The sequence below is a fragment of the Equus asinus genome, chromosome 16 (genome assembly GCF_041296235.1).
Source record: "Equus asinus isolate D_3611 breed Donkey chromosome 16, EquAss-T2T_v2, whole genome shotgun sequence".
NCBI classification, from domain to species: Eukaryota; Metazoa; Chordata; class Mammalia; order Perissodactyla; family Equidae; genus Equus; species Equus asinus.
Window position 1 is genome coordinate 49455026 of NC_091805.1, and position 17250 is coordinate 49472275.

General features: G+C 38.9%; 1 protein-coding gene across 4 annotated transcripts in view; it reads right to left on the reverse strand.

Moving 5' to 3' along the window:
* SPAG17 (sperm associated antigen 17) overlaps positions 1-17250 on the reverse strand; it is a 209891-nt gene that overhangs the window by 47908 nt on the left and 144733 nt on the right. For all 4 annotated transcript variants that reach the window (XM_070487139.1, XM_070487137.1, XM_014847644.3 and 1 more), the window contains 3 exons: positions 15811-16028; positions 10872-11016; positions 8606-8760 (listed from right to left, as the gene is read on the reverse strand). In XM_070487139.1, the coding sequence (XP_070343240.1) occupies positions 8606-8760; positions 10872-11016; positions 15811-16028 (518 nt within the window). The remainder of the gene's footprint in view (positions 1-8605; positions 8761-10871; positions 11017-15810; positions 16029-17250) is intronic.

The window sequence follows — 17250 nt, forward strand, 5'->3', positions numbered from 1 at the left end:
CTGGGTGCCTTGAATTTACAAAAGAATTTTAGTATCACCTTATCAATTTTGGCAAAAAAGGCAGCTGGGATGTTGACAGGAAATGTAGAGAGTACTGCCATCTTAACAATATTATGTTTTCCATAAACTTAACATATGATATCTTTTTATTTATTGGGTCTTCTTTAATTTCTTTCAGTGATGTTTTGCAGTTTTCAGTGTACAACTCTTGTACTTCTTTCATTAAATTTATTCTTAAGTATTTTATTCTTTTTCATGCTATTTTATTTAATTAATTCATTCATTCATTCATTTCTTTTTTGAGGAAGATTAGCCCTGAGCTAACTGCTGCCAATCCTCCTCTTTTTTTGCTGAGGAAGACTGGCCCTGAGCTAACATCCGTGCCCATCCTCCTCCACTTCATATGTGGGACACCTACCACAGCATGGCATGCCAAGCGGTGCCATGTCTGCACCCGGGATCCAAAATGGTGAACCCCGGGCCACCAAAGCAGAACATGTGCACTTAACCACTGCGCCACCACGCCGGCCCCTTTCATGCTATTTTAAATGGAATTATTTTCTTCATTTCAGTTTTGAATTGTTCATTGTTAACGTATAGAAATACAATTGATTTTTTTATATCGGTCTTATATCTTGCAACCTTGCTGAACATTTTTATTAGCGTATGTGCACATTGTACATTTCTGGTAAACTGTATTCCTTAGAATTTTCTAAATACAAGATTATATCATCTATGAAAAGAGTTTTAATTCTTCTTTTCCAATCTGCTTGTATTTTATTTACTTTTATTGTCTAATAGCCCTGGCTAGAGCTTTCAGTACAAGGTCTAGTTGAAATGGTGAAAGCAAACATCTTTGTCCTATTCCTGATCTTAGGGGGAAAGCTTTCAGTCTTTGACCAGTAAGGATGCTGTTTGTTAGCTTGGGTATTTTGTAGATGCCCTTTATCAGGTTGAACTTCAAAGTTTCTTTCTATTCCTACTGTATCGAGGGTTTTTTTTTTAATCGTGAAAGGGTGTTAAATTTTTTCAAATGCTTTTTCTGAGTCTATTTAGGTAATCATGTGGTTTTTGTCCTTTACTCTATTAATATGGTAGATTATACTGATTGATTTTTGCATCTTGAACCAACCTTTTATTCCTGGGATAAATCCCACTTGGTGATGGTGTATAATCCTTTTTATATGTTGCTGAATTCAGTTGGCTAGAGCTTTCCTGTGGAGATGCATTCGTCTTCATAAGAGATATTGGTCTGGAGTTTTCTTTTATTGTGATGACTTTGTCTGGTTGTGGTATCAGGGTAATACTGGTCTGACAGAAATAGTTGGGAAATGTTCCCTCCTCTTCTATATTTTGGAAGAGTATGTGAAGGATTGTTCAATGTTAATTCTTTCATAAATGTTTGATAGAATTCCCCAGTCAAGCCATCTGGGCCTGGGCTTGGCTGTATGCTAAGTTTTAAAATTACTAATTGAATTTCTTTACTTGTTATAGGTCTATTCTTATTTTCTATTTCTTCTTAAGTCAGGTTTAGTAGTTTGTGCCTTTCCAGAAATTCATTGATTTCATCTATGTTATCTAATTTGTTGATATATAATTGTTCATAGTATTCCTTTATAATCCTTTTTCTTTCTGTAAGTTTGGTAGTAGTGTCTTCTCTTTCATTTGTAATGTTAGTAATTTCAGTCTCCTCTTTCTCTCTCTCCTTCTCTCTCTCTCTCTCTATCTCTCCTCTTGATAAGTCGAGCTAAAGTTTTGTTAATTTTATTGATCTTTTCAAAGAACCAACTTCTGGTTTTGTTGATTTTGTTGATTGTTTTATATTCTTTGTTTGATTTATTTCTGCTCTAATCTTAACTATTTACTTCCATATGCTTGCTTTGGGTTTAGTTTTCCTTCTTTATTCTAGTTTCTTAGGGTAGAAAGTTGTTATTGATTTGAGATCTTCTTTTTTTAATATAGGCATTTGAAGATATAAATTTCTCTCTATTTATTGCTTTTGCTGTATCCCATAAGTTTTGGCATATTAAGGTTTTATTTTCAGTCATCTCAAAGTATTTTCTAGTTTCCTTGTGATTTCTTCTTTGTATTGATTTTCACATATTTGTCAATTTCCCAAACTTCCTTTTGTTATTGATGTTTAATTTCATTCCATTGTGGTGGGAGAACATCTTTTGTATGATTTTGATCCTTTTACATCTACTGAGACCTGTTTTGTAGTGTAACACATGTCTTTCCTGGAGAATGTTCCATGCATACTTGAGAATAATGTACTCTGTTGTTGAGTGGAGTGTTCTATTGATGTCTAGTAGGTCTAGTTGGTTTATTCTGCTGTTTGTCTTTTATTTTCTTGTTCATATTTTCTATTGTTCTATTCATTACTGAAAGTGAGGTACTAAAGCCTCTAAATATTATTGTTGAATTATCTATTTCTCCTTTTGTGTTTACTATTTAAAACTGGACATTTTAAATTGTATAATGCACAACTCTGGAAATACTCACGTGTTTGGGGGCTCTGTTGTTAGGTGCATAACATGTTTATGATTGTTACGTCTTCTTGATAGAGTAATCTTTTTATTATTATAACATATCCTCTTTGTCTCTGGTAACAGTTTGTTGTAAAGTCTATATTGTCTGATATTAGTATAGCCACTCTAGTTTCCTTTCAGTTACTTATTACCGGGATATCTTTTTTCACCCTTTTCCTTTCAACCTAAGTTTGTCTTTGGCTGTAGAGTGCATCTCTTGTCAACAACATACAGTTGGATCTTGCGTTTTTTTTTGGTGAGGAAGATCATCCCTGAGCTAACATCTGTTGCCAATCTTCCTCTTTTTGCTTGAGGAAGATTGTTGCTGACCTAACATCTGTGCCATTCTTCCTCTATTTTGTATGTGGACACCACCACAGCATGGCTTGATGAGCAGTGTGTAGGTTCATGCCTGGGATCTGAACCTGCAAACACTGGGCCACCAAAGCAGAGTGTGCGAACTTAACCACTATGCCACTGGGCCAGTCCCCCGGATCATCCTTTTTAATTCATTCTTCCAATATCTTCCTTTGGATTAGATTGTTTAATCCATTTATATTTAAGGTAATTACTGATAAGGTCAGATTTACATCTTCTAATTTTCTATTTGTTTTCTAGATGTCTTATGTCTCTTTTCTCCTCCATTTGTTATTGCCTTCTTTTGTTTTAAATAGAAATTTTCTAATGTGCCATTTTAATTCCCTGTTGTTTCTTTTACTATGTATTTTTGAGTAACTTTCTTAGTGTTTCTTTAGAATTACAAATAATATCTTCATTTATAACTATCTAGATTGGATTAATACTAACTTAACTTCAATATTATGTAAGATTATGGGGCTGGCCTCATGGCCAAGTGTTTGGGTTTGTGTGCTCTGATTTGGTGACCTGGGGTTTTGCCAGTTTGGATCCTGGGTGTGGACATGCATCACTTATCAAGCCACACTGAGGTGGCATCCCACATAGTACAACCAGAAGGACCTACAACTAGAATATACATCTATGTACTGGTGGGCTTTCAGGAAAAGAAGAAGAAAAAAAAATAAGAGAAGATTGGCAACAGATGTTAGCTTAGATGCCAATCTTTAAAAAAAAATTATATAAAATCTTTGATCCTATATAGCTCTAGTCCTTCCCCCTCCTTGTGTTACTATTGTCAAAAAATTACATCTTTAGGGGCTGGCCCCGTGGCCGAGTGGTTAAGTTCGCATGCTCCACTGCAGGTGGCCCAGTGTTTCATTGGTTTGAATCCTGGGCACGGACATGGCACTGCTCATCAAGCCACGCTGAGGCAGCGTCCCACATGCCACAGCTGGAGGGACCCACAATGAAGAATATACAACTATGGACCAGGGGGCTTTGGGGAGAAAAAGGAAAAAAATAAAATCTTTTTTTAAAAAAATTATATCTTTAGACATTATAAGTACATAAATACACTTTTATAATTGTTGCTTTGTGTAGTTGTATTTTAAATTAAAAAAAGAGTCACAAACAAAAAATACACGTATATCTTTTACATTTACCCATGCAGTTACTTTTAGTAATGCTCTTTATGTCTCTGAGTCTATTTGAGTTACTGTGTAATGTCCTTTCATTTCAGCCTGAAGCAGTCTTTTTAGTATTTCTCGTAGGGCATGTATAAAAGAAATGAATTCTCTCAGTTTTTGTCTATCTGGGAATACCTTAATTTCTTCTTCATTTTAGAAGAATAATTTTGCTGAATAAGGGGTTCTTTGTTGATGGTCTCTCTTAAAAGCACTTTGAATATGTCATCTCACTGTCTTCTGGATGCAGTAGCTTCTGATGAGAAATCAGCTGTTAATCTTATTGGAGATTCCTCATATGTAATGAGTCTCTTTTCTCTTGCTGCTTTCAAGACTCTTTGTTCGTCTTTGGCCCTAGCCATTTTGATTATAATGTGTCTAGGTGTGGATCTCTTTGACTTTATTCTACTGGAAATTTGTTGAGATTCTTGCATGTTTAGATTGTTTTAATCAAATTTGGAAAATATTAAGGCACTATTTCTTCAAATATTCTTTCTGCCCTTCCTTCTTTTCCTTCTCAGACTTTCATTAGGCATATGTTAGTATGCCTGATGGTACCCCAGGGGTCTTTGAGGCTCTGTTCATTTCCCCTCATTCATTTTTCTTTCTCTTGCTCAGAATGGTTAATTGCAATTGACCTATTTTCAAGTTATCTGATTCTTTCCTTTGCTGGCTAAAATTTGATATTGAGCCTTTCTAGTGAATTTTCTATTACAGTTATTGTGCATTCCAGCTCCAGAATTTCTATTTGGTTCTCTTTTTTTTGTTATAATTTGTATGGATTGATATTCCATACCTGGTGAAGCATCATTCTCACACTCTGCTTTAGGTCTGTACACAGGATTTCCCTTAGGTTTTTTCAACATATTATAATAGCTGACTTAAATTCTTTGTCTACTAAGTGCAAAATCTGGGTTTCCTGAGGGATGGTTTCTTTTGGTGACTTCCTCCCTTCATCTCCCTCTTTATGGGACATAATTTCCTTTTTTTTTTTGATGTCTCATAATTTTTTGTTGAAAACTGGACATTTTAAGTAGTATAACGTACAACTCTGTAAATTAGATCCCTGTCCCAGGGCTTGTTATTGTTGTTGCTGTTTGTTTGTTTAGTGATTTTCCTTAACTAATTCTTTAAAGTTTATATTTATTGTCATGTGTGGGCACTGACATGTCTGGTTAGCTTAGTGGCCTGCTTATAATGGGCCAGAGATTTCCTTAAACACTTTAAACTAACAGGTCTTTCAGCCTCTGCACAGAGGGCTCTTTTTGCATGTTGGGGTATTTTTTTAAAGCTCCAGTAGGAAGTTTATAAGGTGATAAACTTAGCCTTCTCTCTTTGCTTGTGCAGAGCCCCTTCATCAGCAAGAGTGAGAGATTAGGGCTTTCTGAGTTCTCTTCTGGGCCTGCACACAGCCCAGCATATGAATGTGGCTTTCTAGATTCCAGGCTCTATGTCAGAGCTTTTCAAAGTCCCCTATGGACTTCTCATTCCCCAACCTTTCCTTTTAGATTTTTTGTTCAGCCTGTTCTTTGTTATTGCAACCTCAGGCAGCTGTAATATTAAATATGCACCTCTGTTTGGGGAAAAGGCTGTTTGTAGTGAGTAAGGTCAGATTCAGATCAAACGAAGACAAGCCCTATGAATGGGGGTTTCTTCTGGTCAAACAATGACAATATATTGTGATGGGACTTTTGGGGAGCTCTAAATCTATTCTTTCTCTCTCAATGGTTGCTGGTGTTCTGGTTTTCATTGCTATCACTGATGTGAGCGTGTTCATTTTCAAGGCTACCAAGGAGCTGGGGGAAGGGACGAGAATATGTCAAGTGAAATCACCATGAATCTTGCTGTTTTTCCTAAGACTCAGTCTTTTTAAAATTTTTCTTTAAATAAAAAAATCTTCAGATTATTGTAATCCTTTCACTAATTTCCAGAGTTCTGAAGAAGTTGATTTTGAAATTTTTTCCAGTTTTCTAGTTGTTTTTAGGGAGAAGTGGATTTTCGGAGGTCTTTACTCCACCAGTCTGAAAGTCTCTCAGATTGACTCTTTACCATACCCCAGGTCAAGAGAACTCCATTGGACCTTGGCTAATTCTGAGGCCTTTGTATGGTTTCAGGCACATTTTAGAGTAGGCAGTCGTGGCTGGTTAAATTTGCAACTTTCCCAGCCTCCGTGGGTCCTCATCAAAATCGATCCAAACTGGCAGATTTAATCTGTAACCTACTAAAAGCTGCTCTGGACAGAAAAAGATGGCCTGTAACTTCCAGAATTAAGACACATACCATAGGCCACGTGAAGTAACCATGTAGAAATGCCAAAAAGGAAACCTGATAAACAGGAGGTGCCTTTTCCTTCTAGGAAGTTAACCTGGAAAAACATCGATGTGGAAGTCCAGAGACTCAACATAGCAAATACAGCAATGACCTGTATTTTTTGCTAGAGATTGTATTTGACTTACCTGATAGCCACTTGGCAAATGGAATTCTCATGATTTTACATACGTATGCTGTTCAGAGTTTACTATAAAATTTGCCTCTCCCAAAGAGCAGATTTCACATACTGAGTAGAGGATGAGCCACTCCACTAGAAGATGTTTGTTTATGGTACCGCTGATACAGACAAGGACTCTTGAAGTCCTTTTCAGCAGTATTCTTATGAATGCTTATTACATTTCTGTATCTGTAAGGAATCACTTAGCCTGGATCAGACTGGCATGGAAGAGTAGTCAGAAGCTTATTCCAGTGCATACGTACACACACACCATTCCCAGAAAGACAGTAGGTCTTCTGGTCTGTGGAAACCTGTTTCAGTTCCTAGAACCAGGGACAGAGGAAGGTCCCTCATGGAAGATAACAGACCCATTATTTGTCATCTTGTCTTCCTGAAACCCTCCAGCTGGGTGGATGGTTCCACATCCACTTCTGTCACATTATAATCTTAGAGGATAACAATTCTTATACCCACCTCCTTTTTGATGTTTTGGTTAATCTTTCTAGTGCTGCCAAGGTACAATAGTGGCCAATACCGAGATCTACCTCTCTTTTTAGTATGTTGCCTAAAATCCAGCCTCACTCATCATACTGCCCATGTCCTCATGCTGATGAGGGAGAAAGTGATGACAGTATGTGTCAAGACCAACCAATAGAGGATGGGCCAAAGGTATTTTTGAATGTCATCTTTCAGTTTTATTAAACTATAAAACCATAAAATAGGTGTTGGTAAACTTATTTGAAGTTTTGTTGTTGTTGGTTTTTAGTTGGGAACTAGGGTCTGTGTGTTTCTCAACCAGGAACAGTCAAACTTCTGATCCTTTCTTGGGCTGAGTCTCAGGAGACTGGCAAACCTGGAAGGAACAGGTGGCTACACAATAGTGGCAGACACTATATGTCTCCAAGTTGGATCTTTTTTCTGTCTACGGCCTTTCCTTCAGTGGTAATTGTCTTTGATGCTAAAATTCATTTACCCCCATAGTCATAACCATTAGGGTTTGGGGCTATGAAAAAAATAAGGCAAAAGCTGGCCTCATCACAGAACCTTAGGAGATTCTCATGATATCTAGTAGGACACATAGTACTGGAATATGGATGCTGTCAATCTACCTAAAAAATGGACATTCTGAATGCCATATAAGAAAAATAGCCCCCCTTCTCCAACTGCAACATTTCACATTCATCTCTCACTCTCAGCACCTTCCTTGCCCCCTAACAATCTACACTGGATGAAGAGGCAATAGGATAACATTATCTGGAGAGATGGGAGGGATGAACTGGATTCAGCAGTTTTCACAGTAACAAATGTTTGTCACTTAGGTCTTTGTCCGTCATCTGCTGGCTTTGAGCTCTCAGTATCCTGTGACATTATATGTGACATCCTGGCACTTGTGCCTTTTCTCCAGCAAGTGGAAAGGTGAAGGCAAATCCTTCTAAGCCTAAAGAGACTGCAGGCTGACACCAGCTGGTTTTGTTTAATAGGAAAATGCTGGGAGATAGAGGAGTCGCTAACAGTGTTCCTCCCCAACCCTCCAAGGACAAGGCTTTGCTTCAGCTGGGTGAGCTGCCCTCCCAGGACCACATAGACCAAATGCTCCCCCCATCCTGTGAGGACATTAGGTAGACTGGGGATGGATGGAGGTGGGAAGGATGGGAGAGTGAGAACAAGGGTAGAGGTGGCAGGAGGTGAAGCTGCTCTGATAAGCACAGGCCAGATCACCTGAGTGCTCTAACTCCCACAGTGCCTACCACCTACCACAGAGAGGATCCCCAACAGATACATCTGGTTTATAATCTTGATCCGAAAATACCAAAGCATTTTAAGAGAAGCATGACAATGTTTTTCTGGAAAGGATTGTAAAAAGAAGGTGGATAAGTAAAAAGAGATTGAGAAATGAGTGAGATTGACTGAGGGTGTTCTAAGATCAGATGAGAGAAGAGAGCAATAGCCGTCCACATGGCAGGAATGTTCCCTGCCACAGACGAGTGGGTTTTCTTAGTCAAACAGACAATTATCTTTGGCACTCCTCATTTTCCCCCTATACCTACCTGGTATGTTCCCTGTGGCTTTGCAATAATAGACGTCCCATCTCCAAAAGTGGCACAGCAGCTACTGTCCTCGCAGTTGGTGATGACAGTGGCATAGTGTGAGCTTTCTATGCGCATGCACTTCACCTGCCTGGTGAGAGTTTGAGGATGTTCGGCTGCAAGCAAATACAAGGTAAGCAGATCCAATATGATGCACACGCTGAGAAACATGCCTGCCTGCTGGTTTTGCTCCTGTCTCCTTGCTGCCTGGACCAGAAGTCGAGACTGAGGGCTGAGAACTCACTCCATGGGGCTGGAGTGTGGTCTACTCTGTCAATGCAGAGTAATTCTTCCAGAATAACTCTTCTTACTTAATTTAGTGTGCTGTTTCATTCTCAGTATTTCTTTTTATTTAGGGAAATTGAAAACATCCAGAAAAGCATAAAATATAATTTAACTACTCATATACCCACTAATTTACAGTTGTTAATATTTTGCCATATTTGCTTCAACATTTTTAATATGCATATGAGAAAAGTTACAGATAAGGTCGAAGTTACTTTTCTCCTTATGTCTGAGTTTATTCCTTTCTCTCATAATCCACTTTTATACTTTTACTTAAATATGTGTATCAAAAACAATGTATAATATTTTCTGTGCTTTAAATTTGCGTGTTACATATTACTCTATGTATCTTTTTTTTTCACTTAACATTGTTTTGAGACCTCTAGCCATCTTGATATATATGCGTGTGTGTATATACAAATGTGTGTGTACTTCATTCCTTTTACCTGCTATACAGGCATGCCTCATTTTATTGTGCTTCGCTTTATTGCACCTCACAGATAATGTGTTTTTCACAAGACCCTCCACCAGCAAAACCGTCACGACTTACTAAAGGCTCAGAAGACGGTTAACAGTTTTTAGCAAGAAAGTATTTTTAATTAAGGTATGTACATTGCCTTTTTAGACATAATACTATTGCACACTTAATAGACTACAGTTTCGTATAAACATAACTTTTATATGCACTGGGAAACCAAAAACTTTGTGTGACTCACTTTATTGCGACATTTGTTTTTATTGCGGTGGTCTGAAACTGAACCCACAATATCCCTGAGGTACGGCATTCCTTTGTAAGAATATACCGCATTTTATTTTTCTATTCTGCTGTTGACGGACATTTATGATTTCCCAATATTTTAATATTATACTTGGTGTTTCAAGTAGCACCTCTGCACCTGCTTCCTTGTGCAAATGTGTAAAGGTGTAAAAAGTGTGTTTCTATATATACCCAGAAGTAGTTAGTGCATCATATGAAGTGGACATTTTCAATTTACAAGATATTGTTAAATTGTCCTCCCAGCGGCTCTTTTAATTTTCCCTCTAACTAGTAGGGTATGAAGCTTCCTCTTTTTCCACACACTTGGCAATTCATTTGCACTTGACTTGACAACGAAGCCTTTAATGCACTGAACAAATACACTCTGGAGTTAAAGAAAAGGTAGTCAGGGAATGTTTTTTCTTTAAAAGTCTTGTATACATTTAGGTTAGGAAGGGTGGTAGGCTTTTAGATCCTTTGAACAGGTTTTAGTTAATAAGCAGTTGCAGGGGCTGGCCCCGTGGCCGAGTGGTTAAGTTCGCGCGCTCCGCTGCAGGCGGCCCAGTGTTTCGTTAGTTCGAATCCTGGGCGCGGACATGGCACTGCTCATCAGACCACGCTGAGGCAGCGTCCCACATGCCACAACTAGAAGAACCCACAACGAAGAATACACAACTATGTACCGGGGGGCTTTGGGGAGAAAAAGCAAAAAGTAAAATCTTTAAAAAAAAAAAAAAAAAATAAGCAGTTGCAGCTTGCTTTTCTCTCACACCACCTTTCTGATAATGAGAGCCATGCTCGGAATTGAAAGAAGATCTATCTGAGGTCACCTATTTATGCAAATAAGACTCCTTAAGGAGCTAATGTCCAGGACAGTTGAGTCATGATTATTGACTTTTAGTTATCACCAATCCAGACTGTAGATTTTTAGTGGTAAAAATGGAAAAGCACTATTATCATCCATCAGCCAACAAGAGCTCTTATCACTCCCATGTCTGTGGAGGAAAAAAATCCTAATAAAAGGGCCTCACAGGCCCAGCTTTGGACTGCATGAGTATTCTTTGATTGATCGAGTTCTTAAAAAAATTATTTGTCCTTATTATGTGTTCAAAAATCAGTAACGTTTCTACTTATCTTATTCTAAAGACTTACAAAATAGTCACATATTTGAAAAACAAAACTTACGTATTTCTTGATCATCTGGAGGCATAATACGATCTTCATAAACTTGATAAAAGGTTGTGATTCTGGTACCATCGGCATGATCCACGATCCGAGTACCATCCTTCTTTTCAACAATGATCACCTTGTCCTCTCGAGTTGTCATAACCTGATCATACAAAGGCAGAGTACAACCATTTGGTCAGGTGCGTTTATTTTTATGCTCTGAGGAATACCACCAAAATCCTTGTTATTTATTTATAAGTGAAAGTTGTACTCATCTACTTGATCTATCTAACCTTTAAAACAATCCTGGGAGGCAGACAATGATATCCTCATTTTATAGAAGAGGAACTTTGGACTTCAGAGAAGTTCAGAAATTTGCTTAAGGTCACTCAGCAAGTGTCAGAGCTGGTGTTGGACTAAGGCTGTCTGACTTCAAAACTGATGCTCCTTCCATCGTCATTTATTTGTGAGTAAAATGTTAACACCAGGACTGGCCTGACCCAGGTCTGTCTGGGAAAATGATCCCAGGTCCTTGAAAACTACAGGTTTAAGAGAAGATAGCACGCTGAGGCTGCCTTGCATGCGATGTGAGTTGGCTTGCAGGTCTCGGCCTAATGTCATCCGAACAGAACATGCAGATTGGTGGGGAACAGTGGCTATGGCTTCTCTGTGTCTAGTCGATCCACGCATTCACACGTTCCTGTCTGTAGCTTCATACATGCCCTGTGTGGACTTGAGGGGTAAAAGAAGCTGTGCCTCTGGGTCGTTGCTGGACCTCCCAGTTGGATGGGGATGCTGCAGTGATCATGCTGTATTTCCTGTCTTGTGTTCCTCCCTAAAGCCAAGGAAATGTAGTCGTAGATAAAAGCCTATTGTGTCCCCTTAATTTGATTGTTAATTTTAACCTGTAATCCCTTCTGTTCTGGCAGAGAGTATCACTGTGGAAAATGGATAGAAAGTTTGAGAAGGAAAATAGCTGTATTATCCCAGACAGGAAGACCAAGGGTGGTCACTTTGTTGGCCCATATGTTCCAGGTCTATTCCAATGCAATTCAACTTAACGCAGATTTATGGGGTGCTATGTGTTTCGAACTATGACAGGTGCCGGGGATACAGTGATGAACAAGACTAGTTTCAATCCCTGTCCTCTAAGAGTTACAGACCAGAGGGAGGACAGTCATTAAAGAAGTTGCTAAAGGAGCGATTCAAGGGACTGACTGCAGTGAGGGTTCTGACGTGGTCTGGCTTCCCCTCTGAGGAGGCGGTGTCAGAGCTTGGATTTTGTGTGTCGATGCAGAGAAGCAGCAGGGGTAAAAGGAATGTCAGGCACAAAGGACCCCAGGAAGCAGTGGGGAGAGTGATGGGACACAAGGCCAGAAGGTGAGGGACGAAACTGGGAAGGGCTTTAAGCACTACTAAGGAATCCAGCCTCTATCCCATGGGAGGCAAATAAGTACTGAAGGGTTTTATGTATGCGGACTAGAGTAGGAATCAGAAAAAACTCGTCAGTCCTGGCAAGTGCTTCAGGCCCTTGAAGACTGTAGGTAAATGGTTTAGCAATGAAGCTCTGAACCCCCAGTTGTGCGTGTGTGTGTAGATGTGGCAGACATGGAGAAGCACAGCCCAGATCTCCCTTTAAGGACTTGCCCCCAGCTGTAAGGAGGACAGTCAGCAAACAGCCTCCAGCCCTCAGCTCTTGCAGCGTCTGCCTCAGCTGTGGTGCGATGTTTTGCCTGACTCACATCATTTCAGGGCAGCTCCGTCCAGTGACCAAATGAGGTGGGGTATACCGATCTGGTTCCTGTTACGAGACGTGGGACATTGGGACAGGTGATACTGAGCACCTGCTGTTTGACCAAGGCTTTGTCGGGTCTGCTCCACAGCTCAGCTTCTGCCTCTGCCAATTCATGCTTCCCTCCCTTCCTTTCACAGACAGTCCCTAATAGATATCTTGCACCCCAAATTCCATCTCAGTGTTTGCTTCTGGAGTCTGGCCAGCAACAATAGTATTGCAAATTATATAATGCATATTTGAATTACTGAGTATTTTCTAACTTGTACTGTCCTAACTGCAAAGGACAATATTGCACTGAAGAGTCTGAGTGGATGTAAGAGTGAGTTTGCCAGCTACTTTTTGACTCAATGTCTAGGGCTATTGGGAGCAGATGATAATTACCTTCTTTTCTCTTTATGGTAGGCAGAAATCACTATATTGAAGAGAGAAATGCATGTTGATCATTATTTTAGGTTCTTATCATTGCCACTCTCAGCCAGGTGTGCATAATGAGAAATACTGCTGTAGCAGGTCCTGGTTGAGAGCGTGAGCTCTGGAGTTAAGCTGCCTGAGTTGAAATCCTGACTCCGCGATGGCTGGGTGACTTAGGCAAGTTGCTTAACACCTCTTTGCTCTAGTTTCCTCATCTGCAAAATGGAGCCAACACTAGTATCTTCTTCAGGGATGGTGTGTGGATTAAATGAGATGATGCTGGTAAAGTGTTTAACACTTGGTCATCAAGTTAACAGTGATTAATACTAGCTCTTTGTCTGGTATAGATATTTACACATTATTATTATTATTATTATTTTGTAAGATTGGCACCTGGGCTAACAACTGTTGCCAATCTTTTTTTTTTTTTTCTGCTTTATCTCCCCAAACCCCACCTGTACACAGTTGTATATCTTAGTTGCATGTCCTTCTAGTTGTGGGATGTGGGACGCCGCCTCAACGTGGCCTGACGAGCGGTGCCATGTCTGAACCCTGGGCCGCCGCAGCGGAGCCGGCCCCAACATTTACACATTATTATTTAGAATTATTCAAACATTTCATAACACCACATAACATTGACATTTTCTGGTTACCATGGAGTGGGATGATAATTATTCTCAGTGGTGGTAAGAACATAGTAGCAAGAATATTTACTGGGGCTGGCCTTGTGGCCGAGTGGTTAAGTTCGCACGCTCCGCTGCAGGCGGCCCAGTGTTTCGTTGGTTCAAATCCTGGGCGCGGACATGGCACTGCTCATCAAACCACACTGGGGCAGCGTCCCACATGCCACAACTAGAAGGACCCACAATGAAGAAGATACAACTACGTACTGGGGGGCTTTGGGGAGAAAAAGGAAAAAAATAAAATCTTAAAAAAAAAAGAATATTTACTGAACACCTGATAGTGCTGGAGCTGGTATTAATCTTCCCAGCCATTTCAGATAATGATTATCTCCGTTTTATGAATAATGAAACTCAGATTAGAAAATTCTCCAAAATCATACATCTAGTGAGAAGTGTGGCTCAGGTTCAAATCCAGGTCTGCCTCACCATGAGGTCAGTCCTCTAAAATGTGATACTTCATGTCAGGTGTGAAAAAAATGTCCATTTTCAATTTTGTTTCATATAATCTTGCAGTTTTTTTGGCCCTTATTTTCATAGTGGTTAAACACGTGGGATCTGGATGCAACCTTGGGGTCACATTCTGAGTCTACCACTTGCTGTGTGATCTTGGGAGAATTATTTAACCTCTCTGTAGCTTAGTTGCCTCATCTGTAAAATGCAAACAACAACAGTTTGTTGTGAGAATTAAATGATGAAATCTGTAGAAAGTTAGTATGAGAACGGGGTCTGCCTGGTACACAGCAAGTGCTCAGTAAATACTATTATTATTGTTATTACTATTCTGTCAAGTGTCTGATGTTTAATCCATGCTTGAATTCAGGCTCTTGGGTGTTGGTTCATGCTTCCATAATGGTGATAGGTATTAATAAGAGAAACCGAGAGTTATTAACTAAGAAATAGTAGTCAAATTTGCATATTAAGCCAAATAATCTATATCAGGGGCTGAATTAAAGTGAATTATTTGGAGTGATCAAAAAGCTTTCCTGACATGTTATGTACTTTGAGTCTCACAAAAAAAATAATTAGCAAACCAGGTAAGAGACTATGAAATTATTTCAGAAGTAGACTGAAGAAGAAAGGAAACACTTTTGGTTAGATAATGTAATTTATCTCAATAATAAGCAGACATTTTGCTTTTGAGCAGCAGCACGTGGTTATAAACAAGGGTAGGAAGTCCAGAAACCAGAGTTAAGGCACCTAGGAAATTCTTCATCTTGTTTAGATTCAGAGGGTGCTGCAAAGCTCCGCATGAGATGTTAGAGGACTAGCCAAGGAATGGAAAGAGCCCAGTTTGCGGTCAACAACAACTGGTTCTAATCCTGGCTCCAGCACTTCCTGGATGTTTACTCTTGACCACACTACTTAACTTGCTGAGGCCCAATTTCCTCATCTGTGTAAAAACATTCATTGGTGTGAGGACTGAATGAGAGCATGTATGCCAAACCCCTAACAGAAAGCCTGGAGCGTAGAAGGTACTATTGGTCATCCCAGGAGTTTTGATTTCACATCATAAACAAAACCGTTATTTTCTATACCACTCATTTGTTGCTTATTTTTAGACTGCAAATAAATTATTTTGTATAGCTGTTCTGTGTTGTTGAATTCTTGACTTATTTAATGTGAGAAACTCCTTAGACATATCATAATTTCTTCAAAGTCAAGGATCATGAACAAATTTCTATCACTCACTTCAGGTGCACACAAAGGAGTAGGAATAAGGCACAGCCTTTCACTCCTAGCAGATAAGACAAATGCATTCATCATCAAGAGATATATGACACAAGTAATCTTACACGTCTTAAAAGTGGTACAGAAAATTCATGATCTGCCTCTCATTTCAAAAGTTAGTATTTCATGATACACTATGCTGGTCAAATAAACAACACAATGTTTTTATATTTGGGAAGATGGATCCATCCATCCATTCACCCATCCATCCATCCATCCATCCATCCACTACTTAACAAATAGTTATAGAAAATTTATTATTTTCCAGGCACTCTTCTATGCATTGTTTTGAAACTCTCATGATTTAGAAAATTCTGCAATATACAATAGTTTGCCATACCGTTCCATTGACAGGATCTGTGGCCTGAAAGGATAAGAATGGGGCCAAGTCTGCTATTTTTTCTAATCCTTTGGTGCCAATCCGATTTCCGTCAGGTGTAGTTGTAAACCAGGTGCCTACATGAACCTCCACAGGTGTTACTATTTGAACTACCTCTGGGGGAGGTTCATGGATTTCATTCTTATGTGGCACTGATGACTGATTTTTGTGACCTTTTCCTGTGGAAGTTCAAGTAAAATGAAACACAACAGTATAACTATAATATCAATTATATAAATTATTCATTAAATTTGATACAGCGTAAGCTACCTCAGACACTGCAGCATAGAAATTCTAAGTAGTATTCACTAACTATATTATTTCTAAAGAGGGAAAATATCAGGTTATGAATATCTTAATCTTGGTGCTTGAACTTTGGCTAGATTCCCCCCTCTTCCCCCTAAACATAACACATGTATACACAGTTCACTCTCATGGTGCAATACCTATTCTGCTCAATTTCTGTACACTGTTCAGTCTTGTTTATATCTCCCTAGATTCCAGATTTTGACTTCTGTACCCTGGTGTTTAAAGCCTACCTTTTCTCTCATGTATTTGTCAAACTTTCAGACTCCTTTTTTTGACTTATTGGACTCTAGCATTTTGCTAAATTTTTAACTCTTCATTCCTCTGATTTTGTCATTTTTGTCAGTCATAGATAAGAAACATCCTTCTTAAGCTCTGAATCTGGAGAACCTTAATAAGGAGGCATATCCTTGGCCTCTCACCAGGAGAGAGGATTTTCACAGTTAATTACTATATTGGTAATCATCTGATACATACTCCCTCTCTATCCCTTCTCACAACCATACATTTGGGACAGAAAGTTAGAACTGAAGAAACTCTCATGGAATTCTGTGAATAATATCTCAATGCCCCTATCAGGATAGATTTACTCCTTTTGTATGAATAATAATGAGTAATCTGTAGATGAGATTTGCCAGTGTTATCAAGCCTCAACAATGAGGTAAACTCAGACCCAGAAATTACAAGCAAAGATAGTGAAGGATTATTAACTCCAGGAAGATTCTTCAGATTCACACCATGAAATGTGCATCAGGGCATGGATCTTGGCCTAAGACACAGACTCAACTAAGAAGGGACTCAAAGAAGATAGATACCTCAAGCTAAGCCTTTCTTTTGCCCTAAGATTTAATTTGGACCTATTTATATTTCCAGAGCATTAAAATGAAATGAAAGATAGATCTGCAGAAATTATTTAGAATGAAGCTCAGAGAGCCAAAGTGATAGAAATAATCAAAGACAGGTAAAAAAAATCTCTAAAATATGCTTAATTGGAATTCTAGATGAAGAAGAGAAAGAAATGGATTGGAAACAATATTTGAAAAGATAATTATTGAGAACTTTCCAGAATCAATGAAAGACAGTAATCTACAGATT